At 46.8% G+C, this 26,809-nt stretch overlaps 2 protein-coding genes across 2 annotated transcripts; one reads left to right on the top strand and one right to left on the bottom strand.

Annotated features, from left to right (window-relative positions):
- Positions 1-3,183: 3,183 nt before the first annotated feature.
- Positions 3,184-11,644, bottom strand: C26H2orf78 (chromosome 26 C2orf78 homolog). The gene is given in 3 exon segments (XM_043502994.1): positions 3,184-4,823; positions 6,540-7,331; positions 11,350-11,644. Coding segments are annotated over 3 exon segments (2,727 nt in total).
- A 3,027-nt stretch (positions 11,645-14,671) lies between these two features.
- DUSP11 (dual specificity phosphatase 11) lies at positions 14,672-25,974 on the top strand. The gene is made up of 10 exons (XM_038385067.2): positions 14,672-14,859; positions 16,129-16,204; positions 18,095-18,226; positions 19,215-19,338; positions 20,876-20,936; positions 21,366-21,412; positions 23,609-23,684; positions 24,061-24,186; positions 24,611-24,655; positions 25,423-25,974. The coding sequence occupies exons 1-10, from the start codon at positions 14,825-14,827 to the stop codon at positions 25,691-25,693; spliced, it is 993 nt and encodes a 330-aa protein (XP_038240995.1). The 5' UTR covers positions 14,672-14,824; the 3' UTR covers positions 25,694-25,974.
- Positions 25,975-26,809: the final 835 nt, after the last annotated feature.

Genomic DNA, 26,809 nt, shown 5'->3' with positions numbered 1-26,809 from the left:
GTCAAACAGGAAGTGGGGTTGAGACACTCTGTCCACAATCACGCTTCATCTCTATGGTCACAGCAGGGCAACATTCAGTATATGGCCAAGCTTGTCCACTTGAGAAATCTCACTGACAATCTACAGAATAATTCCACCAGATGTTGCCTTCAGAAGATACTTTCACATCTGTTCACCCCTCCCTTAAGGGTTTCATTTTAACAGCTACAAGTGAAGAAAGAAGCTTTTCTGTCATGTCCATGGGGACACCGTACAAATTATCCTCTTTAAAAATAATTTTTTCTGCAGGTCAGATCCTCAGCTAGTATAAATCTGGTTAGCTCTGTTGACTTCAGGGGAGTGGTGCTGATTTACAACTGCTGAGGATTTGGCCTGATGGAGTCAAAATGGTATTAAACTGGAGTAAAGCAGTGGTGAATCAAGCCAAATAACTCCGATTTTGGAGTAACTCCACTGAATGACAATCTTGGCTGGGGCCTCTAGGAGCTACAGTAATACAGTTAAGAAATGATCATCATAATTAATTGGCCAAGCAAAGCGAGGCCTTACACTCAACTCAGTGGCATTTTAGTTTGTCCATCTGTCTGCATCCTGAAAACTTGAAAGCTGCATCTGATCAATTCCAAAATTTCAGGGACTATGCTTGGTCTCAATGGGCAAAACTCTGTTGAATTTGGTGAAAATCAGAGAAGCAGGAAGGCCTGATTTCCATTAATCTAAGTATTAAGATTATACAGGCTCTGGATACAGGGGCCAGACAGTGATCTCAGGCTTAAGTTTAGGTTAGGGCTAGGGGTTGGGGATTTGAGTTGGGTGCTAAGAGCTTCCTCTGCCCGCAGCACCAAATGGGCATGCTGTGGGCCTGATTTTAATGGAAATGAGGCTGCTGGAAGCATCTCACACCCCCTCTGGCCAGCCCCCTAGCCAGGACCTGTGCCCTCACTCTGACCTACCACCCCAACCTCATCCCTGCGGGAGGGCTGGCCACAGTGGGTGTGAGGGGTCTGGCTGGGTGTACAGCTCGGTCAACGTAAGCAACAAAGTGTGCGAACCCTTATTCATATTAAAATTAATTAATGATAGGAAAGTCTTTTATTCCGTCAGCGTCCAATGAGTTACTACTATGACAAATTTGGAGCTGCCTGCAATAATTTATGAATACTAATGTTTTCTATATTTATCTGACTGTTGTAAGGGGAGGTTTACTGTACCTTGACTGGGATTAGTGGGATGTCTAGTATATTCATATATGGAGGGAATTCAATAGCAGGATGGTCAGGCAATGCATCCAGGAAGGGTGGGAGGTGGAATGAGACAGACGCTTCCCAGCAAACCCTCAAGAGACAATGCAAGAGCTGTTCACTTTGGATGCTTGGGGCAGCAGGTCCAAGGGTGTGAGCTGAGGAAGCAAAGAACTTTGGCTGGAGCTAAAGACAAGCCCTCAAGGACAGGAGCAAAGAGAGCTAAGGGGAACAGACTGAGATCCAGGGGCCTGGGGGAAGTTAGGCCTGTCTGGAAGTCTAGATAGACATGTAAATGTGTAAATGTGTAAAAGTGTAAATGTGGTTTTGTTTTAAAAATCCTTTTCTTTTATGCTATGCTTACTTCCTGCTGTTAAGATTAAACAATCCTTTATTTTAAGAAGGCTGCCTGGTCACTGTATTCACTGCTGGCCAGAAGCCTGTAAAGGGAAGAACTGCAGTTATCCAAATCCTGCGGGGTAAGCCTGGTTGATAAACAGGGTCCTGTAGCCTAGGACCTAAGAGAGGGAAAATCATGGGATGGGGGAAGGCCCAGGGAGCGACACCTGAGGAGGGCACTCTCTGGGGACATCTACACTGCAGCTGGGGTGCTATTGCAGCTCATGTAGATGTACCTGCACTTGCTTTGATCTCGCAAGCTCACTAAAAATAGCAGTGAGAACACGGCAGAGCAGGCTGCAGACCGCCTGATCCCCCTGTGCGTGCAATCGCTTGCACAGCCCCTGCTGCTGCATCCTCCTGTCTGTTTTTAGGGTACAGCTGAGGCATGTACATCAACACAAGCTGCCCATCTGCACCGTCCAGCTACCGTGTAGGTGGATGAACCAGCAGAGAGACCAAGAAAGGGGTCAATGGCGCAGCTCACCCTATAACCATGACAGCTACATTTTAAATGGCCAGCAGTTAAATAGAGCGGCTGTATAACAACTGTTAGACGCCAAATGATCGTGCAACTTTGTAGTTGAAGAAGCGGAAAGAAAGAACCTACAGCGGCATTATGGGATCAATCCTGCTCTCTTTACTCAGCAGGAATCCCACTGGACGGGATTCTGATCTCGCTCGGCTTTCATATCAGTGCAGCCGCAATGAGTTCTTCCAGGGGGCTTATTTCTCTCTCATTTACATTGGTGCAAATCACGAGTAACTGCAGAATAAAGGCAATGTCAGGGAGATCAGAATCAGGCCCTTGGTCAGTTTTTAATTTGGTGCAAGACAAGGTGGGGTCTGGAACCTTACTCACAAATGAGCTTTCATCTCTGTGTCAGGGGGAATACCTGCACCATCTGAGTCAATCAGGGTCTTGGTATTGATTTAAGTGGGGGGAAGGGGGGGGTCACCTTCTTAACCCTTTGTGGTCTGATTCTTCTCTCCCCTATGCCGGTGTAAATCAGGAGTATCCCCTCTTAAGTCAATAGTTACGTTGGTGTAAAACTAGTGGAAATGAGAAGAGAATCAGGTCCTTGAATGTTTAAATAGTGGCCCAGGCACCACTTTACTTCTATTTGAGAGCATCCATAGAACTTAAGTGGAACCTGGACCTTGGGCTGACTCTTTGCACAGGGGAGGATTTCACCCATAAGATGCCCATGAATTATGTGGGGGAAACCCTGTGTTTAAAATGTGTCCGAAAACAGGTCCTCTGTGAAATCTCCGTCTGACTCAATTGTAGACAGAGAAACAAGAATGACCTAGAATTTTAATACAAGACTATGAATAAATAGAAATATACACCGCGGAGAAATGGCTTCCAGCTCACGGAATAGATTGGGGCGCTCTACAGACACCCGAACTCCATGGCTATGGCCGTGTCTTCCACTCTCCCTATAAAGAATTCAAGGCCAAGATGAGAGTGAGTAACAACTGAAGAGGGGTCTGGGGGTATGGCTAGCAGGAGGGGCAATCGCAGCACTATATACAGAGGTCAGATGTAGCCAAACTCCTCTGCTATCGTCAGGTCTCTCTCTCTTTCCACAAAAAATTGTCTCTTCCCCAGGGCTGTATACTGGGCAGCGAGCTCCCTCTCCTTCTGCGCCCGCCTCTTCATTGCATCCCGCTCCCCTCTCTGCTCCGGGGGGATGGGCAGCGACACTTCCAGCTCCTGGAGGGGCCGGTTCTTTAGGATGGTTGGAGGGGGCTGCGTTCCCCCTCCGGGACGCCAGGTGGGCGTGGAGCTGAGAGAAGGGAGAGGAGTGCGCTCGTGGGGCAGAGGCAGGTCCTTCCCAAAGGAGGACTTGGTGGGAGGTGCTCGGCTGCTGCCTTGCTTCAGAGCGACGCGTCTAGGTGATGCTAAAGCAACTGGCCTTGTATTTCCTGGGGCACGATAGAGTTTGCCAGTGACTTCCCATTGTCCATCCCTCCTACCACAACAGGTTGACTTTGGGTCTTCAGGAGGCCCCGGGGCTCTTTTGAGACCCAGCAGTGGCATTGGCCAGGCACTGGAAGAGCTTCCTTCAGCCTTGTTGGACTGCAGAGCTGGAGCTCCTCGAGCAGGGCCCAGTGGAATCAGTTTCTTTCCCAACGGGTGGAAAACCTGGATAGACTCCAGCATGTGTAGCCCCAGGTGGCTCCGGGGCATTTTAAAAGGCTCTCGTTCTGGCTGGAAGATTTTCCCACCCTCTTGACTTCCAGGTTGTTTATCCTCCGGTTTTAATTTCCCCCTGCCCTGATGCGTACTTTTCCCCTTATCATTCCCTGAGCTGCTTAGTCTTTTGTGCTGCCGCTCTTCAGGCTTAGAAACATCTGCCTGGTCTTCCAGTTTCCTCGAAGGCTGCCTCTTGAGGTCAGTTGTCCTCTGTTTCGAGTCAGCGCATGGAATCTCTCGCCCATCCCCTAAGGCGGTTACAGTTCTGGTGTCAGTGGTGTTCTTTGCAGGGTGACGGTTCTCCAGATTCCCTTCCCACAGATCATCAGGGAGATGATCCCCTGACGCTGTCTCCTTCTCATCTTCGAGCCTCTTAGCGCCCGTTGCTTGGTCCTCTTCAGAGGGCTGGGCTGGTTCAGTAGCTACTGGCATCTCAGAACGATTTGCTTCTAATTTCTGGGGATCAGCGAGTTCGGGTCCCCGCTCAGCAGAAGGCTTGTCAGACCCCACTGGGGGCGTAGCGGCAGGAAGTGTCGAGGGTTCTGCCTGCTTTGAAGCTTTCCTGGGCGATTTGCCCTTCCCAGGTGCAGGATGCGAGGCTCCATCCTGGGATTCAGTGGCGAGTGGAGGTTTGATGATATTCTTTCCCGCGACATTCTCCTGAGAAACGTGTTTCCCTAGAGGCATCTCTTGGAGGGAATCGCTTCCTGTCACCTGCCTGGGATCAATGGGCCTGTCACTGTGTGACAGGGAGTTAGTTGCCTGAACAGACTCAATGCAGGCCATTAGCTGGTTAATATCAGGGATTTCTAAGGGGAACAGTGGTGGCCCTTGTGATCCCTGAGGCATCTGAGACCCATCCAGGGCCTCAGGAAGCATCTCTGGGCTGATGGCTTTCACTCCGCCTCCCTGCTGAGCTGAGCCTGGTGGTAGGCAGAAGGTCTTGGGCTCATGCAGCGTTCCAGGCAAAGGGTCCGCCTCTGAAAGGAAAGAATCAGGAAAAGTCAGCGACGCGTAAAGCAGAGGATGTTGTGTCTGGGTGCGGCAGGGCGACTAAGGGAGAAATTCTCCCTGTGGGGAGGGGCAGCATAAGGTTTGTGGGCCACTGAAGTCTCACAAGGGAAGTTCAGTTAGACTCAAGCGCTGGATCAACCTATAGTTGCACTGTTGTGTTAGTGCACTTGGTTTCAGAGTCGTCCCTTGTTACAATATCAGTGGTCTGTGGGAGTCGAGCCCAGTAAGGAGTGGCTCTGCAAAGTAGTGAACGCTGTGGCAGAACATCCATAATAAAGATCCAGCTATCTGTTGCCCAATACTGAATGCGCATCAGCAAACTGGAATGTTGCTACAGCTCCGCTATCACAGCTGAGTGCTTGATGAGGAAAGCTGTACGAATTCACGATTTTTTTCCCCACTTAATTGGCCGAACCAAAAACAATGGAAAAAACATTCTTTTCATTTCTGATTTTTTTTTACCCAATTTTTCATACAAAAATGAAGTCGATTTTGAGATGAAATGTCATTTGGAAGCGAAAAACTGAAATGTTTCCAAAACATCAAAATGAAACGTTTCATTCACTCTGAATTTTTTTTTTCCCAGCTTAAACAATTTGGCAAATTGGACATGTATTCATTAGTTATTTTGGTTGCATTTTTTGCATTTTTGTCTGAAAATTTTCAACCAAAAAATTTCACCTGGCTCGATTTATGACAGTATTACAATGACTTGGCTAGTGCCCTCTGGTGGATATACTCAGAACAGCTGAAATGTGTGTCATAGGCCCCCATACCGCTAACAGCTAGTAGAAATTTGCTTTAGCAGTGGAGCTCTGTAGGAGCAGGAGGATCTGAGTTCTGTCTCCGCTGTTGCCAGCAACTATCTAGTTGGTCAGGAGGTAGAAGGGCTTCTCTTCCTGCTGTTATAAACTCCCTTTATGCACTGTCAGCTCAGGGCATTTGAGGCTGATTCATTTCAAACATAGTGTGAGCAAAGCCAAGCTATATGTAGAAACCATGTTCAAGTCCAATTGCCTGAGACATCCGCAGCTTCAGAAGAGTCTGGCCCCATACCATTGTCCAGCCAAGCTATCTTTCCAGCCTGAATTATCCTTAATCATTTTAAAACCAGGCTTTAAAATGGTTCAGGGACCACAGTTCCCAGCCCCGTGTGAATGGATCCTTCGTCTTCACCTCAAATCGCTCAGGACCTGATCCAAAGCTCATGGAAGTCAATGGAAAATCTCCCAGTAAATTCAGCAACCTTTAGTTTAGATCTCAAGACAATGGAGCAATTGAAGTATGAAAGATTCACCACCCAGCAACAGGGGCTGGGGGCATCCTCCCAGAATGAGAAAGTGCATTATATTAGCAGACAGGGACCCCCATTATAAGTACTCCCAAAGAACCTCTTAGCTGGATTACTAAAACTCAACCCACGGATTCATTAATGGCCTAATCCAAAGCCTTTTGGAGCCCACGGAAAGACTCCCCTTGGCTTCAGTATGCTTTAGCTTAGACCCTCTCTTAATTACTTCATCATGAGTCCCACCAGCAAATGGTCCATTCTCCCTACACCTTAGATGAAGGTTTTAACCCCACTCACCTACTGTGCTTAGATACTATAAGTAATGTGCATTGTGCATATACCAAAGACAGGGACATAGACAGAATGGACAACTGAATGTTCCTTTCCTCACCTTTGAACCCTGGATCGATGGCCTGGGAATCCCTGGCCTGGGCTGAAACTGGATAGTACAAACTGGCCGAAGAGGATGGGCGGGTGCCCATTGGCTGGATGGCTTTCAGGACCAGAACCATTTCACTTTGGGTGTTTGCTGGCACTTTAATGATCCTGCCTCTTTGCACGATGGAGCCCATCTCTCCTGACTCCTGACCCCTCATGTCACGGTTGTAAAGGTAGGCTCCTCTCCAGTCCTGCAAAGGAACTTGCTGGCCACGGCCTTGGCTTTGATGAGCCTGCACTGACGTAGTCGGGGGCTGCAGCTGCATGAGGCAGGCATTTGCGGGAGGCTGAATATGCCCGTACAGGTGGCCCATGGGGCTGACTCTGGTGGTGTTGTTAAACTGAGGTGGTGCAGAAGGAGCAGGGCTGGGGACTTCCTGGGCTACGAGTGTTACAGGGAAGTGTGCAGAGATTGCCGCAGTCCCATAGGAATGACCCTTCACTCCCCATTCATAGACAGTGGGGTATGGAGCAGCTGAACTGGAGACCTGTATCTGTGCACTAGTGCCACGTACCTCTGGCCATAGTCCTGTTTCTGAAGGCTGATATGTAAAAGCATTGGTGTTTCCTAGGTTAGCTTGAATGGGCTGGCTTGAGCCAGAAGGTATGAGCCAAGCTGAGCTGGTAGCTGGTACAGATGGCCTGGAGTTCTGAAGGCCTCCTCCCATTGAAAGGCTGTCAGTCACTTCGGGGAAGCTTAGATGATCAGGGTCTGGGTCTTCTGAGGATAGAGATTTGTAGTTCTCTGCACAGAAAAATAAACAGATGAGCCTGATATCACCCAGGCTCCCATAGTAACCATCAGCCTTAGATAAAGGACTGGAAAATTACCCCAAAGTCTGCCTTGAGAACTGGAGATCCAGTAGTAGCTACCTCAAACCTACAGCCCAACCTGCTATTCAAACCAGTGGACAGGCAGCTCGCTTGGCCCATCCATCCACTACCAGACAAGCCTGGGGCTTCTCTCTCTCACCAAAGTCAGTGAAGTCACTGCGGATTTACACAGGTGTAACTGAGAGCTGAATTGGGCTCCCACTGCTGTCATAAAATGGTTTGTCAAGATTTTTATAACTCAGGAGAGAATTTTGTGTCCATGTTGCAGTTTCCCTGCACAGTCAGTTAAGGGTCCCCTATTGTTGTCTGTGTGGGACTCTTGTGCCGCAATAGGGGAGAGAAAAACAATTATAAACAGGAAATTGAGATTACCTCTGCTGTCACAATGCCAGGGTGACTTAGGAGCAGGGACATAAGAACCTAATAACATAAGAATGGCCATACTGGGTCAGACCAAAGGTCCATCTAGCTCAGTGTCCTGTCTTCTGACAGTGGCCGATGCCAGGTGCCCCAGAAACAATGCACAGAACAGGTAATCATTAAGTGATCTATCCCCTGTTGCCCATTCCCAGCTTCTGGCAAACAGAGGCTAGGGACACCATCCCTGCACATCCTGGCTAATAGCCATTGATGGACCTATTCTCCATGAATTAATCTAGGGTTTTTTTTAACCCTGTTATAGTCTTGGCCTTCACAACATCCTCTGGCAGGGACTTCCACAGGTTGACTGTGCGTTGTGTGAAGAAATGCTTTCTTTTGTTTGTTTGCTGGAACTACTGTCAGCACCTTTGTTTTTAAACAAAGACCTTTCAAGTTTTCTGTCTCTCTTACGCTTGAGACCAACAACCCGTTCCTGGCATTGGCTGCCTTCCACCAGCCCTATTCCCCATACCCATCCCTTTTGTAAGCTGATGACATGAAAACTCTAAGTAACCACATCTCTGTATCTTTGGTACCCCAGGTGCTCCCTTCTCCTCACCCCCACCATCTATTGCTTTCACTTGTCCAGAACCCCCAGCATGTTACATGCTCCCCCACATGGTCTTCCTAGCTCCATGCCTAGCTTGACCTCTCCAGCTTGGAGAAGGGAGAGTGGTGCTGTGAAAGCAGTTTGACCCTTCCACATGGGCATGAGGGAGCTGTGCTTACAAATACTCCCCTCTACCTATGAATCATGGGGACCCAATCTGGCCCTCTGGACAATACCTATCCCCTACCTGCCATGACTGAGGGGAAATGACTAGCGCTGTATCTATGTCAATGTTCCTTGGAGGGACCAACTCCCCCCACAGTCGACCAGAGCACACTTCCGGTAGAGAATGCTCTGGTACATTGTGAGGATACAAATTTGTTTAGTGGTAAGCCCCACGGTAACCCTGAAGATTCTAACATGTCATTGAAGATTGTGAGGGGAGGGGAAGGGCAGTGAATCTTACGATGAAAGTTGAGGTCATAACGTGGGGGCAGTTTTATTGGGGAAAGGGATGACGGGGTTGCCACCAGGAAGGCAAGAGTGAATTAGTGAAGATGGAAAATGATCCAGCCATGGGATAAAGCCCCACAGGTCGGATAACTCAACCTCATAGCACTATACAAACATCAATGAACGACTCCTCACAGCTGTCCTGGGCACTGGGTGGCACCATCCCCCACGTAGGGTTGGGAAAAGTGAGGTTGCGATGATAAGGCCCAAATTTTCACAAGTCAGCCCTGATTTTAAGGGTACCTCTACACTGCAATCAGGAGGGGCGGTTGCAGCATATGTAGCTAGATTTGATCAATATCTGCCTACCCAGGACCCTGAGTCCATATTTGAGCAGCCACCCTCCATGCTGCCATGGCTTCACTGTTATTGTTATCCAAGCTAGCTTTGATCTAGCTAAATCAAAACTAGCTCGGGTATGTCTACATGGGTGGCAATCACACCTCCCAGCTGCAGTGTAGACGTACCCATTGTATCAATTTCAAGCAGTATTGCCAACCTGAAGCATCCAAAAATCATGAATCAGGGCCCCTTCCTCCCCCCAAAAAATCACTGGACTGGCTTAAAAATCAGGAGATTTAAAAAATAATACAGTTGGAATGAAATCCTGGTCCCATTCCCATTGACTTCAATTGAGAGTCTTCTTCATTTGCCAGCCAGCTTTTGAACCATTCGGTTTCATGATTTTAAGCTTTTCCCTGTAGCCATGAGGACTGGAATCTTACTTTTCTTATTAAACAAAAGCTGAGATTCTGTTGTATTCACACCAGATTCTATTGCTTTAAAAAATATTGCAAGACTCATGATCAGACTGAGAGACTCCGGGCCAGCCTGACAGAACACCCAGCGATTTCAATGGCTGCTGTGAATTCTCAGCTAATCGGAACATTGGACAGCTTCTATTCAGGTGCCTAACTTGAGGCTTCTGAATTTGAACACGTTGGCCCATATCTCATCTCTTCCCCTTCTCCCATTCAACTTTTTCATCAGTAATCTGGAAGTAAATATAAAATCACTGCTGAAAAAATTGGCAAATGACTGGATGAGTGGTGAACAATGATGAGAACAAGGCAGGGCAATCAGACAGAGTGATTGTACCGCTTGGTAAGCTGAGCCCATTCACCAAAATGCATTTTAATGCATACAGCCAAACGCAAAGTTATCATCTAAGCACAAGGAAGGCAGGCTGTACCTACAGAATTGGGGCGGGGGGGCGGAGCTGTGTGTCCTGGTAAGCAGTGACTCTTAAATCCTTGTCAGAGTCACAATGGATCAGCAACTTAACATGAGTTTTCAGTGCAATGCTGTGGCAAAAAGGGCTGATGCGATCCTTGGATGTATAAGCAGGAGAATAGGCAGAAGGAGTAGGGAGGTGGTTTTACCTCTGTATATGGCATTGGGGAGATGGGTACTCGAACGCTGCTACAGATCTGGTGTCCACATGCTTTAAAAGGATGTGGAAAAGCTGGAGAGGGTGCAGAAAAGAGCACCAGAGATGATCTGAAGGCTGGAGAAAATGCCTGAGACCGAGAGATTTAAAGAGTTTATCAAGATGAAGAGTGAGAGGTGACTTGCTTACAGTGTATAAACACCTTCATGGGAAGAAAATAGCAGGTAATAAGGGGCTCTTTCATTTAGCAGAGAAAGGCAGAACAAGACCCAATGGCTGGAAGTTGAAGCCAGATAAATTCAAAGGTGAAATAAAGCACAATTTTTGAACAGTGAGGATGGTTAATCACTGGAATAAATTACCCAGGGAAGTGGTGGATTCTCCATCTCCTGATGTCTTCAGATCCAGACTGGATGCCTTTCTGGAAGAGATGTATTAGCCAAACAGAAGTGATTAGACTCAATACAGGGATAACTGGGCTGTGTCGTACAGAAGGTCAGACTCGATGATCTAAAGACCCTTCTGGCCTTTAACTCCATGAATCTATATATACCATTTTGTGAGCCAGGCCTAAAGTCTGCATGGAAGTATTGTTGTCCTGTGTAATTTAACTGATAAAATGCTGCAATGTTATCTGGAGCATTTGACCTCTGAAAGGGTTTGGCTAGAAACCACAGGTGAATTTGCAATGAGGCTCTTAAACTTTTCTCTGTTTCTCTTTAACATCGAGGCAGAGGACCTTATTCTGATCTCACTTACCCCAGGGCAAGTCTGGAGCAGCAACATTTGGGTTACAGTCATGCCTACAGGATCCAACCGAGATCAGAGCCCCATTGTGCTAGGTGCTGTACATATATTACTCATGATGTACACCAGGGTGAGAGCACAATCGAGCCTGTACAGCTCACCTCCATACCCCAATCTTCCAAAAATTCAGGGCTGCTGCAATCTGGGATTTTGGTTTGGCTCAGATGAGCCAGATGTGAGGGTAGGTCCTAGAATTGAATTGTCTTGTAGATCAGAGGTGTCTGGACCAGCCCCCATCTCTTTTCTTACCGTGGCTGGGTTGAGCTGAGCTTCCCCATATCTCCTGCCACCTCTTGATGCTTTTCCTGGAAGGTAAATCCCTTCTCTCTGTCTGCCAAGAGGCATGGTGTCTGGGGGACTGGGCTCTTTGTCTCCTTCTCTGCCTCTCCTGCACTCTGTTCTTTCTCTTGTCTTCTCCTCTCTCCTGGTGATCTCCAAACCCATATGGTCTCTTCCCTCCTCTTCTCATCCTAGCCGTCTCCCCTCTCTCCACCCCATTGTCTCATCATCTCTCTCCCTTCCATCTCTCCAGCACCTAGTACATCACACTACTTTTACCTCCTTATCCCCTCCCTGTTACTGCTCTGTCTAATCCTGACTGCCCATTTCCCCTGGACAGTCCTGTGCTACAGGGCAGGAATCAGTGGCCCAGATTAAATGCACCAACAGCACCAGGTTGGGAGCTAGGTCATAGAGGGGTTCTTGAATTTTCACCCGCTGCCAAGCTCTTGCCCTCTGCATGTAGAAGAGCAAGAAGCAGCTCTTGTCCTTTGTATTACACACCCCGGTATGGAATGAGCTTTAAAGCTGCAACCCACTTGCAATGCTCTGTCTATACCCAACTGTCACAACATGCCGAAACACCAGGTTTATTAGGGTTCTTTTCCAAAATCAATCCTGCTTTCCCTCTGCACTAATCCCTCAGTCCCTATTCTGTCCAGTAAGCCATCACTGCTGGCTATATCCCTCCTCTCTAGCTGTCTCTATGGGGGAGAGGGTGAAATCCCCCTGTCTCTTTCACCCACTCGTCTCCATTTCCCTTAGGCCAGGGCACTCACCAGGCTTTCCCCCGCTATGATGTCAACTCTCTTTTTTTTCTCACATTTGGCAAACAATATGGGAATGCTTTCTCCTGCCCCCCAGATTCTGCCTCAGGCTAGGGCTGTGGGCTGGGCTAGGCTAGGGCTGAGGCAATGGCACCTTCCCCCCACCCCGCACCCCCCAATCTGCTGTTCCTCTCTATCCCTTTGAATGCAACTGCTGTTTCCCAACTGCCATGGAACTGTCCACTGTCCCTTCAACAGGACATTATTCGGGGGCTGTTGTCACCCGGTCTGGCTCCAGCAAAGGACATCGCTCCTTGCAGAGGGGCACACCATTCCTCTTCTTTGCGCTGGAATGTGTGTGCACATTTGGGAGTAGGAGTAGTTTATGCTGCTTGATACTTGGAATGAGTGAAAATACTGTACAGGAATCATCTGGATATCAGCTGGATATAAGTCAGCGGTGTGCCGTTGTTGCCAAGAAGGACAATGCATACTGGGCTGTATTAGTAGGAGCATTGCCAGCAGATTGAGGGAAGTGATTATTCCCCTCTATTCAGCACTGGTGAGGCCACACCTGGAGTATTGCATCCAGTTTTGGTCTCCCCAATACAGAAGGGACGTGGACAAATTGGAGCGATTCCCGTGGAGGGCAATGAAAATGATTAGGGGGCTGGGGCACATGACTTACGAGGAGAGGCTGAGGGAACTGGGGTTATTTAGTCTGCAGAAGAGAAGAGCGAGGGGGGTTTGATAGCAGCCTTCAATTACCTGAAGGGGGGTTCCAAAGAGGATGGAGCTTGGCTGTTCTCAGTGGTGGCAGATGACAGAACAAGGAGCAATGGTCTCAAGTGGGGGAGGTCTAGGTTGGATATTAGGAAACACTATTTCACTAGGAGGGTGGTGAAGCGCTGGAATGGGTTACCTAGGGAAGTGGTGGAATCTCCATCCTTAGAGGTTTTTAAGGTCAGGCTTGACAAAGCCCTGGCTGGGATGATTTAGTTGGGGATTGGTCCTGCTTTGAGCAGGGGATTGGACTAGATGACCTCCTGAGGTCTCTTCCAACCCTAATATTCTATGAGTCTATGATCCGTCTGGATCAGGCAGCCATAGCTCCTTGGATGATCAATTTCCTGCAGAAAGATAAGGTGGGGGAGGTAATATCTTTTATTGGACCAACTTCTGTTGGTGAGAGAGACAAGCTCGGAAGTGTGTCTCTCTCAACAATAAGAGTCGGTCCAATAAAAGATATTACCCCACCCACCTTGTCTCCCTAATATCCTGAGACCAACCTGCCTACAACACATCTCAAAAAGACAGACAAAGCTGGCCATCTGAGACTCTCAGATACCCTATGGGGTCGTGATCCTGAGACGTGCTGAATGCCCTCCACTCCCATTGACTTTACAACACCCGTAGTGCCTTTTCTAAAGATGGGTACAACATTTGGTACCCTCCAGTCATCCAGTATAGCAGATTTGTAAAAAATGTTGCAGCCCAAACTCTGGGACTCTCCCACTTTGCAGGGTCCTACAGCCAGAGATCCAGCCCAAGCCCTAAAGTCTACACCGCAATTAAACCGCCTCCTAAACCCAGCCCGAACAGCCTGAATCAGCTGCAGGTATATAACTGCAGTGTGGAGTAGACAGACCTTAGAATATACTGCTGGTTACTTCAGGGTAAGAGAGAACGGGGTGATGGGGTTGGCCCGGGGCCCAGGGGATTGTGGGTAACAGAGAACAGGACATTGGGACTCCGTCTGGAGTATTCTGGGTAATAGACAAGAGGGTGCTGGGGCTAGGCTGGGTCAAGGTGATTGTGGGTCACAGAGAAGGGGACGTTGGGGGTGGGCCCCAGGGGACTGTGGGTAACAGAGAACAGGACATTGGGGTTTTGCCTGGAGGATTCTGGGTAACAGACAAGAAGGTGCTGGGACTTGTCCCTGGGGGATTGTGGGTAACAGTGAAGGGGGTGCCAGGGCTGTGCCCCAGAGAGATTGTGGGTAACTGAGAAGGGGACATTGGGGCTGGACCCCAGGGTATTGTGGGTAACAGAACAGGACATTGGGGCGTGGCCTGGAGGATTCTGGGTAACAGACAAGAAGGTGCTTGGGCTGGGCCCTGGGGGATTGTGGGTAACAGAACAGGACATTGGGGCGTGGCCTGGAGGATTCTGGGTAACAGACAAGAAGGTGCTTGGGCTGGGCCCTGGGGGATTGTGGGTAACAGAACAGGACATTGGGGCGTGGCCTGGAGGATTCTGGGTAACAGACAAGAAGGTGCTTGGGCTGGGCCCTGGGGGATTGTGGGTAACAGAGAAGGGGACACTGGGGCTGGGCTCCAGGAGGATTGTGGGTAATTGCGACACGGGGGTGGGGGCTGGAGCTGGGCCGGCCCCTGCCGGGCGGGGTCGAGGCTCCGCGTGCCGCAATCCGCGGCTTGCCGAAGGGGCGGGGCCCAGGGCCCAAAAGGCGGGTGGGGAGCGGCGGCGCTGGCCTGTGATGTCAGAATGGGCGGGGTCACGTCCCCTGCGTGAGGTCGTGGGAACCGGAACCGGAAGCGCCGAGCACCGGCTGGGTTCCGCGGGGCTGGGAGCGTCTCTGGCGGCGCGCCCCGGCCTAGGTATCGGGCGGGCGGCGCTGGGCGGCGGCGCGGGCTCGGAGCCGGGCCGGAGCCGGAGCCATGTCGGGGAACGGCAAGACCCGCCTGCCGGACAGGTGAGACCAGCTCCCTCATCCCCTCTGCCCCGGCCTGGGCCCGCTCGGTTGGGCCTCAGCCTCCGGCCTGGGACTCCTGCGGGGCCCGGTGGGCGGGGGGTCGGTGTTACCTGGAGCCCCTCCCCCTCCTCTTTCGAAATGGTGCCGCGTTGAAAGCAACCTCCTCCCTCCACCCCCCCCACCCCGACTAGCGAGCTCTCGGTGCCCCCTTCCTCTCCCCCCCCCCAGCTACTGGCCACTTGGCGCCTCGCTTTCCAGGGGAGATCAGGGACTTGAAATCCCCCTTTCCCCTGTTCCCCGAATCCACTGAGCCGAGGCCTTCTGGGATCTTGCCCTATCTGCGCGGGGGGGAGGCTGAGACCCTTCCCTGCTCTTCAGGTGCATCCCCTATGTTAGCCACAGCGTGAGGGCTGGACGCCATCGTTAGGGAGCCTTTGTCCGTCTGTTTCCTTCGGGAGGCTGCCTGCGAATTGTATGAAATCATTGGCTAGACTGTGCTATGAAATCAAAACACCAGTAAGTTTTACTCTCACGTTTATCACGTGTAACCCTGCGTTGAGTGCAAAACGCTGTCTGAGCTGTGGCTAGCATCTCCCCAGTGATTTGCATTTCTGATGACTATTTTACTACTTGTACATGTGCCCAATGGAATGGGGGGGGGGGGGAGGGTTGAAATAAGTGTGACTTGGCCTGTTCTAGTTTTTTCCCTTGGCAATAAACTGATTTTTCAATTTACAGCCATGGGGTTGCAGCACTAATATCAATAGCTGGGCCTAAATTATTTTGAAAAGGGCTCCATCAGTGATGCTAACTGATCTGGATTAGTTGACCCAAAGAAATGGGGATTTGGTAATAAATCTGTATTAGTTTGCAAGAAGCCTTTCCAGCAGGAAGGAAATAGAACTCAGTGAAAGGGAGGCATGGGATGAAGACCGAATGTAAAAGGCAAGGGCTTGTCTACACCACGCAGCTTTTAGAAAAGTCAGCGTGTGTAATCGCTCTTTGTGAGTACTTAGTCGGCACTTTTGCCGACAAAATACTTTCAGCCCCGCGAGTGGCATTAGCTTTGTTGGCAGGAGAGCGCTCCTGTCGACAAAAACGGGTTCACACTGCTACTTGCGTCAGCAGAACTTTTTTGTCTTTTGCGGGGGGTGCTTTTTTAAGTACCTGTGGAAGACAAAAGTATTGTCAACAACTTTGCAATGTAGATATTCCCCAAGATTCCACCTATGGGAAGTTGTGGCATTAATCATAACGTCTCTCTCCTAGATGGACAGACTATCTCCCGCTTGGACAAAGAATGCCGGGTACTAGGTTCATCGCTTTCAAAGTTCCTTTAAAAAAGGTAAGTGAAAGATGATTGAGTTTGGCCTCTTTTTGGGCTCGTTTCAGATCTGCACTTTTTAACTGTAACAGAAAACATGGACTTGGTGATCTCAGAGCAGGGATTTTTCAAAGATGTTAGGGTTGGATGTGTTGAGGGGAGAACTTTATTCCAATGTGTGCAGTCTTCGAGAGGAGCTTATCTGAACATGCTGGCAATTCAGACCAGGTCTACACCACAGAATTCTGTCAGTGAATCACAAGTCTTCACTCCCCATCACCAACAGCTTGCCAGCAGAAGACTCTAGTGTAGATGCAATTATACCAACTACACTTCTATGGGTGTACTTTATTTCACTTGTGTGGGACAGATTTATGATATTACAACACACAGCTTTGCCAGTATAACTGCATCTACACAAGGAGTGCTTTGCCCATATGTTGTACTGTTGTTCCCATACTGGTAAAGTAGTCCTGGTGTGGACGTGGCCTAAATTTGATTTATGCTAAATGAAAACACAAAGGAAAATTTGGAGATTATAACTTTTTGGGATAGACAGTAGAAGCCTGATGGGACCATTACCCTTTAAAACTTCAGAAGAAGTAAGCTGAGAGTTAAAGCTACTGCAGTGTCCTTTATATTGCTACCATTGTGCTTTGAGTAACAGCTCATGGAGGTTTCTCACCAAGCTTGTTGCGCATGAGTGTCCAGATGTTTAGAGATGGTATTCACCCATGGCTCTGACAACTTGAGCCATAGGTGATTTTATGTGGCATGTCTAGGCACAGTGGGGCTGGTTTTTTTGGTATCCTTCTGCTATAAAGTATTGTGGGATAGTGAGTTCCACATATGGAGCATCTTACCATGGTAACTCCCATTCAAATGAATTCCATGTATCATTTTGATGGGCATCAGAGCTTCTTCTTAAAAAAAAAAAAATCTGACATAAATGTGGCAATCTGCATCAAAGAAAATTGCCTCCATCACTTCAGCTGGAATTTGGAAATTAAAAATAGATCATGACGTATTTGCTGTGTGCTAAATTTAGCTGTTTCTGACAGTAATGTTGAAAGATCTTTCTCACTATAAAGATGCATGTGACTAATCACTCCTTTAAATATGCAGAACTGTCTTGGACTGTAATCTAGTATATTTATTCAGCAATCTGTCTCCCTTGATCTTTCTACTAGTCCCAGTACTTTCAAATTAATAGTCAATGAATTATATGAAGGATACACCTGCTGGCTCACCTCATTCACCTGGAGTACCCAGCTACTAAGGTGTTTGTCCTCTTTATCAGTATATGTAGTAGCTTTCCTTTATTAGAAATATCTAGATGACTATGCTTTATAGTTCCTTGTTGCCTCCTTTTGATAGTGTCTCAGTTGCTATTTTCATTGATTTATTTCTTTACCATGCTTGCGTATTTAAAAAAGGCGTAGGATGTTAAGCTTGTGAATACTGACAGTTGGCCATAGGATTGGCACCAGTAGCAACGTTCAGAGGTGAACCTTCACCTCTTTAGATGCATTTCTCTGCCATTTGTATATCCTCTTAGGATTACTGTTAGATTAGATGTAGAGAGCTCCAATCACTGTAGTGTGTGGGATTCTTGGAACACAGCTGAGCAGTCTAATGCACTAATGTCAGGGAGAAGATGCTTTCAGTAGATCAATATCAAGGCGCTTCAGTATTTAATGTATCTGCATATACCTGAGGCCTCTTTCTGTTTGGTACCTAGATTCTGACACCATCTACCTTTTTAGGGAGTACACCATTGTGCTGTGGGTTGGTGGGTGCATGGGAACTCCCCTCCGAATGCTGTTGTGGGGTGTTTAAGTGCCTTGAGATTCTTGGATAGGGTGCCACAATTGTGCACAATATACTATTAATATTAATATTTCTTGCCAGAGTTTTGAATGGAGACTTGCCCCAAAAGACAGATTTTCTCCTTTTGACCTCCTTAAGAAAATTAGAGAACAGAAAGAAGAACTTGGCATGATCATTGATCTAACATACACAACGCGCTATTATGGACCAGAGGTAAGTTAGGATGCAACAACTATCCTAGGTCCCAGTACTTCTGCTCCCTCCCGGATTTTTCTCTGGCACGTTGAACATGTTAGCCTCTCTGTGCCTAAGTTTCCCATCTCACAGTGTCGTTGGGAGGATTAATCCATTGAAAATTAAGAGACTCAGATACTGTAGTAATGGGGGTGAAGGGAAGATTCTGCCTGTGTGGATCTGAAAGCAGGATCAGGGCCTAAAAATCCTCACTGTGCCCAAGTGAATGAAGTGGATTTCAAATTTCTCTGAATATGGTGGACTCTGTAAGTGACTACATGTTACCATGGTCTGTCATTTCACTCTCACAGCACCTCTAAACAAAGGCTTCCGAATTCCAGTTTAAACCATTATTTATTGGTGGCTATAATTACCTGGAAACAGTTGTTTAAAATACTCCCCTTGCCCTTCTGCTACATGCACTTTGTTTTGTAAAAGACAGATGAGAAGGAAACCTGGGACAAACAAGAAACAATAACAAAGGAATGTGTGGATCAAAAGTGTTTTTGTTGGTACCTCACAGTTGTCACTAGGAGGACTAAGTGGGCTATCAGATCTTGCATCTTGGTAGTCACTTGTGAATCACTGTTACTAAATATGGGCTGTGTAAAGTCTCCATAATAGTCTAGTGTAAAACTACTCTAGTTCAGAACTCTTTATGGTGTATGTTTTATATGAGCCCTTACATCAGTTTTGGTTCGCTGGAAGAAGTTTCAGGCAAATTTTATTTCATGTACTTATATATAATTGTATTTAAGCACTTCTGAGAGATGCTGTTGTAACTTACCTGAGTTATTGCAGAGGATTTCACTTACCAGACTAAAATCTCACAGGCACCCTTTCAGGTTTAGTTTTTAAACTGTAGAAGCATTTCCTTTCTATAAAGCATGTGGACCCCTTTCAGTGATGGGAATGTTTGGTTTTATGCTTCATACAAAAATGTATTGGATTCCCCTGGTTTTTTTAGGAGCTACCAAAGACACTCTGCTACTCCAAGATCTTGACGGTTGGACATGAAGTACCAGATAATGAAACAATTTTTAAATTTAAATGTGCCGTGAAAGAGTTTTTATGGGAGAACAGAGATAATGGTGAGCATAGATTGCCTCTAATTCTTATCTGCTTCCCTTGATTGAAAACTCCATTGTGGTTAAAATGTCTTGAGCTATAATGAACACAATCTCTTGTAGATTTCAGTGTGCTAGGGAAATTCTCTTGTAATCTTGTGTACAATTAGTTCTCTGCGTTGGGTAACTCATGTGGATTTTGTCTCATCTTGGCACATGAAGATCCAAAGAGGATGTCAAGGTAGTAATGCCAGTTGCCTTTGGTGGCAGCAGTAACATTAGATTCATGGTTAAGTGAACCCTGAGTTAAAAAAAGAACTAGATAAGTTCATGGGGGATAGGTCCATCAGTGGCTATTAGCCAGGATGGGCAGGGATGGTGTCCCTAGCCTCTTTTTGCTAGAAGCTGGGAATGGGTGACGGGTTGGATCACTTGATGATAACCTGTTCTGTTCATTCCCTGTGGGGCATCTGGCATTCGCAACTGTCAGAAGACAGGATGCTGGGGTAGATGGACTTTTGGTCTGGCCCAGTGTGGCCATTCTTATGTTCTTATCAGTCTATTCAAGCACAGTGAGGTTTCATCTAGCAATAAATGAATTTTTGGACAGATTTATTTGACAAAAAGTGCAGTTTTAGTCGACTTATAACTATTAATGAATAAGGCTAAGATTTAGTCATGGGTATTTTTGGTAAAAGTCATGAACAAGTCAAGGGCAATAAATAAAAATTCAAGACCTGTGACCTGTCCATGACTTTAGCAGCGGCTGGCCATGGGGCAGCCCTGAATTCGGCTGCACCAGCTGCTGCAGAGGTGATGGAAAGTCATGGAATCCGTGATTTCTGTGATCTCCGTTAAAGAATCGCAGCCTTATTCATGAATTTGACACTAGTAGTTTTGTCCATTCACAAAATGGTTGGAGGGAGATGGTGGTGGAGCTGCTGCTGCTTTTACCCCCTTAAACCTTTAACCACTGCTAGGGCACTCACCTGGGGTGTGGGAGACCCCGGTTTGAATCCTGGCTGTTGCAGTCCGTTGCAGGTCTGTTGAGGTTCACCAAAAATTCTTTAAAATGTCAAATTCATTTCAACATAAACCAAAGTGTTTTTTTTCTACTTCCACCAAAATCAGTTAGTTACCCAGCTCTAATTTAATTTCTAATGTGTGTCAATGTCAGTTCCTTACAAATATTGTGTATATGCCTTATGTTAAGCATTAACCCAGATTTACTCTCCTCAGAACCCTGCCATAAAGCTGCTGTTCATACGGTCTTTATGTTCCTTGTGCAATGTGCCCATGTTTTCTCCTAAACAAGATTTGTCACTAAATTGTGTGACCTGACTGGTTTTTATAAGCAGGAGTTGAATAATCAGTGATAATTAGCCCTAAATGCGAGCTTGTCTTTAAGCACTGTTGTAGAGATGTTAATTTGTTTACGTTGACGTAATCGGTGAATGACTAACAAATCTAATCAGGTTTGCTTCCTTCTTTCTGATGCACACTGCCTGCCTGAAAATGAACACGATCTTAAAAAACATAACTTGCATTTCCTGTCTCATAGATAAACTCATTGGAGTTCACTGCACACATGGCTTAAACAGAACTGGTTACCTTGTTTGTAGGTGAGTTACCTTAAACTCTTGTAGCTGAGCTGCACTAGATGGGTATTTCTCTAGTAGCACAAGGGATGGGAAAATTACTTCTTCAGTGTCTACATTAGAGTCCAGGATTAGCTATAGTGAGGCAAAGTGCACTGGTCAAGGGCCTAGTGACCATATAAAATCTTGGATTTCATGAACAGACCAGGATTAGAAATTCTCTGAGCAGATATGTATGGATGCTCTCAGGGCATGTATGTTTTTTGTGCATGAGCCTTGGTATAGCAATCAGAAATTTACCTCTGCCATAAAAGCTGTGAGTATTTCTGTAGCCCATCACGGCCTGTAAATACATAATCTTAAAAAAAGCATCCAGAGAGATAAAGGTTTGTCTTTCAATTCTTAAGCGTTTTTCCTATAATAAGAGCTCATGTATTATGTTGCTCTATTCAGGTACCTAATTGATGTTGAAGGCATGGAACCAAATGTCGCTATAGAGTGTAAGTAATAAGGAGATCACTGTTTTTCCTGTTTCTTTTATGGGGTAAAACACTGGCTAGTAGCTTACATTCAAAAGATCCTAGGCTCTAGGAGAAGAGCACAGAGGGCGAACTTGCAAGATAAGTTTTGCACTATAAGAAAATGTAAGATTGGGAGAGTGGATGGATAATAGGAAATGGGAGGGCAAAGAGGAAGAGGTTTATTGTGACAATGGATTGATTTTGCTACAGTGCCATTGGAATCCATCTTAAGCCAGATTGATGCCAGTGGATCACTGGATTTGAAACCCAGGTGACTTATGGGTAGGCGTGCAAAGGAAATTGAGCAACATTCTGCTCCATTGCCAATCCATCTCATTGCGTCTCTTACAGTAGAACAGGGGTAGGCAAACTTTTTGGCCCAAGGGCCACATCTGGGTATGGAAATTGTGTGGTGGGCCATAGGCAGCGACTCTGTGGGTGCTCTGGGGCTGGAGCACCCACGGGGGAAAAATTAGTGGGTGCTCTGCACCCACCGGCAGCCAAGCTCCCTGCCCCACCACCTCCTCTGCTCCCTCCTCCCCTGAGCACGCCATGTCCCCACTCCTCCGCCTACCTCCCAGCACTTGCTGCTGCCAAACAGCTGTTTGGTGGTGTAGCAAGCTCCAGGAGGGACGGGGGAGGAGCGGGAATGTGGTGCACTCAGGGAAAGAGGTGTGGCCAGGGTGGGGATTTGGGGAAGGGGTTGGAATAGGGGCAGGGAGGGGAAGGAGTTGGGGCAGGGACTTTTGGGAAGGGGTTGGGATGGGGGTGGGGCAGGGAAGGGGGTCGAGCACCCACTGCCACGAGTAGAAGTCGGTGCCTTTGTGGTGGGCCATGAATGCTCATGACATTGGGGGTTGGGGGGCAGGTGGGGAGTTGAGGTTTCTGGCTGGGGGTGCTGGCTCTGGGGTACAGGAGGGTGGGATCGAAGTGTTCAGAGGGCAGGACGGGGCTCAGGGGTTGGGGCATGGGAGGGGTTGAGGGGTGGAGTCTGCAGGTGGTGCTTACCTCAAGCAGCTCCCGGAAGCAGTGGTATGTCCCCCCTCTGGCTCCTACATGGAGGTGTGGCCAGGCATCTCTCTGCACTGCCCCATCCACAGGTGCTGCCCCTGCAGCTCCCATTGGCCCCATTTGCTGGCCAGTGGGAGCTGCAGGGGTGCCGCTTGGGGCGGAGGCAGTGTGCGGAGCCCCCTGACTGCCCCTATGTGTAGGAGCCAGAGTGACGACGTGCTGCTGCTGCTGCTGCATCCGGGAGCCACACGGAGCAGGGCAAGCTCCTATCCCCAATCTCTGGCAGGAGCTCCAGGGCTGGATTAAAACGTCTGAAGGGCCAGATGCGGATCCCGGGCTGTAGTTTGCCCACCCCTGCAGTAGAACCTCAGAGTTACAAACACCTTGGGAATGGAGGTTGTTCGTAACTCTGAACAAAACGTTATGGAGGTTCTTTCTTTCAAAAGTTTACAGCTGAACATTGATTTAATACAGCTTTGAAACTTTACTGTGCAGAAGAAAAATGCTGCTTTTAATCATGTTAATTTAAATTAAACAAGCAGAGTTTCTTTACCTTGTCAAATCTTTTTTACACTTTCCCTTTATTTTAGTAGTTTATGTTTAACACAGTACTGTACTGTATTTGCTTTTTTGGGGGGTGGGAGAGTCTCTGTTGCTCCCTGATTGCGTACTTCTGGTTCCAAATGAGGTGTGGGGTTGACTGACCAGTTCATAACTCTAGTGTTCATAGCTCTGTGGCTCTTCTTTATAAACAAGAGAAGACCTGCTCCAGCCAATGGGTCATTCTTGCAACCATGAGCTGTCATCAAAGGGACGTTGTGTAGAAATGGAGTTGCACCTTGATGTTATAAATGGCATCTGTTCGTTCCAGTCTGCATCTTTCTTCTGTACTTTAAAGGACATCTTCCTAATATCCAACCTTCCCAAACCGAAATGCTTAACCTGTGCTCATGTGACCCTAACTGAATTACTATAAATGAGTTGGGGTGTGCTCAGTGTCAAAACCAAGGGGCTAAAATCATTCTCAGAGTTCTTTATTACTGCTAATACAGTGTGCGTCTTCAGTGCTTTGCCAACACAGGATCTGCCCCCTGTGCCAAGTAGCCTAGTGTAAAATATCTGTGTATAATGGTGTTTTGTAACTTAACTCTTCCCTCCTCGTAGTGTTCAACAGGTCGCGAGGGCATTCTATAGAAAGGAAGAACTATATTGAGGACCTTCAGAAGGGCCCCATCAGAATGTAAGTCACTGTTTCTACATATGTTTGTGTCTGGGTGCTAGAATGAAGAATAGTTAGCTCATGTCAGCTATTTAATGGACTTGAGTTTAGCTTTTTCACTCCTGTTAGCTGATGAAGAAGCACGGATCAGTGATAGGGAAAAGGACTGGAAGCCAGGAGATTTGGGCTCTGTTCCACGTTCTGCTGGTGACCTTGGGCAAATCACTCTGCCTCCCAGTACCTCAGTTTCCCCATCTCTAAAATGGGGATCATGCCCACTTCTTGAAGTGGTTTGAGGTGCAGTTATAACTGAGACCATAAAGAGCATAAAAACTTCCCTGCAACTTTGAGTGATTCTGTAGATTCGGGCTGAGCTAATGGAACGTTTCTGTTTAAGGAACCATGCTGCAGATGGACTAGCATTTGATTTGATCAAAGGACAAAGCAGCATGGCACCAAATTTGGATTTCCAAGTAGCTGGACATCATCTGTATTCAGAACAGCTCCCCCTGGCAGACAGCAGGTTGGTATTTAGTTTGGGTCTGGTAGAGTGGATTGGATCAAGGGAAAAGGTATATTTTGTGAAAGTGACAAAGGTAAATAGGCACACAAGATTGCAAGCCAGGCACTCAAGTTCAAATCTTGGTCCCAAAACTCACTTTGTCTAGGAACTGAATTTAAACTCAGTTGCTAAGACTGTTTCAACCATAGTATGGACAATACCTATTGATCTGGTTGCTTCTGTGGCAATTATTTAAATTTTGCACTGTGCCTAGATACATTGTGGGAGGTGCATAATAAATGAATGTGGGGTAATGAAATAGTTTTACTACTCTAAGATACTTTAGCACAAAGAAGGGCCCTACCCTATGATTTGGATTTCAGTGACTCTTGTGCAGAATTGCTTTTCACTCATAATAAGGCTGTAACTCTTCTCCTGCTCTTAGGCTCTTCCCTTCTTGGCAAGGAAAGGGAGGAAAAAGAGAACAAAGGTAAATGGCTTCCTCTTTACTCCTGGGATGTAGGCATTTGCACTTCCTCCCGTCAAGTGTCGTGTCATGACATGATACCACATTTGCACCTTCCACTTCTCAAGTAACCCTCTCTAATCCTTACTTCATGGATCTGTGGGTGAACTTTCTTTTCCTAAATCGTAATAAATTATTGGGCTGAATTTAATTCCTCCATAGTTCACGATTTGGGAGTTACAAACGTATCTGATTGGCTTTTGTAAGTTGAAGGCGATAACAGTACAAGAATGCTCTTTAAGAGTTTAATCTGTTACATAATACAGAATTGAACCTTCCAGTGTATGGTTGACAGTCAAACGAAAGTGGCCAGGGGAATGTTTCATACCCTTTAATTACTCCTTCTGGGCCAAAATATGAGGGGCAGGAGGGGGTATTCCTCCTGTTAGGACAAACTGGATGGGGTGGGAGGCAGGGGAAATGCCTTCTGTGAAGACTTCTTGTGCTACAGTTGACTTGCATAAAAGAGGTAGGCAGTAGTAATACTTGACTACCACTTTAGGGTACTGTAAAGCTTCATGTTTGTGAAAGATCTTAGCATTTTTCCTCTGTGGAGCTATGTAAATGCAAAGTATTAAGAGACTGAGAGTCTTAACATGATTTAATAGGGCCTGCAAGTACAATTGATGCCTCGCTACTGCAGTTTCTCTGGTGTGGCTTAGGAGCTTCAAGAGTTGAGATCAGGAACAGCTCTGCCATCCAGGTAAATGACCTTGATCTTTCTCTTTCAGAGCCCTGTACCCTGTCAGGAATTTCCACGGAGTTTACGACAATGGGAGATCTGCTTATTTCAAGGAGTGTGTCCCTACAGCCAACCTGGCTCAGCAAACACCCCCTTACAACTTGGGACCTGTCAACTACCCCATTCCCCTACCTTATAACAAACAGTATAATGGTTACAATGGACGATACTTTCCAGTGCAAAATCCTTACCGTATACGCCAGGAAACGTATAAAATGAAAACATCTAGAAGACACAAAAGGAATCACTATACAAATTGATGTGAGGGGCTCATCTGGTGGAAGAACTTGGAAGTGTGCTATATGGAGTCCACTCTGTGGGGTTTTTTTAATCTAGAAGCTTTATTCAAGAATGAGTCTTTTATTCATTCTAATCCCTTTGCTGTGGTGCTCATTGCTGGCCAAGTGCCAGTCTGGAAACACAAAGGAAGGAATCATTAATTTTAATATTGAGCCTGTTTCTAAAAGTTTTATTTTTCCTAACCACCTTCATAACAAACCCTCACCTTTTACTGTATTAAAATATTGTGACATCCACGTTACAATGACTTATCGAGTTCTAAATGGACACCCAGGATAAACATGGACCCAAACTGAATAGGTGGTTTCCATGAGAAATGTCGTGCATTGTTTAAAATCTAAGGGAATTGTGTTTTAAACAAATACCTTCCCCTGCAGCTGTTTATAACCAAAGCATAGCATGGCAATACCTGGAAAGGTAACCAAAGTGAAACTGAATAGTAGAGCTGGCCAGAGATCAGCCTTTCCATCCATGAAAAAATCTCAAATTTTTGAGAACTTTCATCCCAAAGATCAAATTTTAAAACAACTTCATGGGAAGGAAAGACTGAAAAAATCCCACTTTATTGATTTCCCACAGAATTCTATGGCTTGCTGCCCAGCTCCCTATGAAGTCTGATTTCTGGTTGCCTATTTTCAATCACAAGATCTATCTAAATTGATGGGTTTCTACAGAATGTTTCAATTTTGATGAATTGGCGTTTTGCCAAAGAAAACCTCTCTGGAAAACTTGAGACCAGATCTACTTAATAGCCTAATTTTTCCATTGTCCAAGAGGAGCAAAATCTAGCATAATCACTTTCATTTTACATTGTTTTAAACGTTTTTTTAACCTTGGTATTTTCCTAAATGTAACAGGTGAGGGACTGGGTGGCTCTAGGAAGTCCAAAGGCTGGTTGTTCAGATCCAATCCAGATTGAAATTGAATGTCGGCAAGGTCATTGCTCCTTATTCACCACCCATGAAACAGGTGTCTGTTGCGGACCACCATGGATATCACTCTGTGGCAGTCTCACAGAGGCCAAGGATGGAAGTAGAGACTCCCTCCTTACTGCAGAGCTGATCAGTGTGGAGGCA

This window comes from Dermochelys coriacea, chromosome 26, assembly GCF_009764565.3.
Source record: "Dermochelys coriacea isolate rDerCor1 chromosome 26, rDerCor1.pri.v4, whole genome shotgun sequence".
NCBI lineage: Eukaryota > Metazoa > Chordata > Testudines > Dermochelyidae > Dermochelys > Dermochelys coriacea.
The sequence above is the reverse complement of the archived record's forward strand: the minus strand, read 5'-3'. Positions and strand labels throughout refer to the sequence as shown.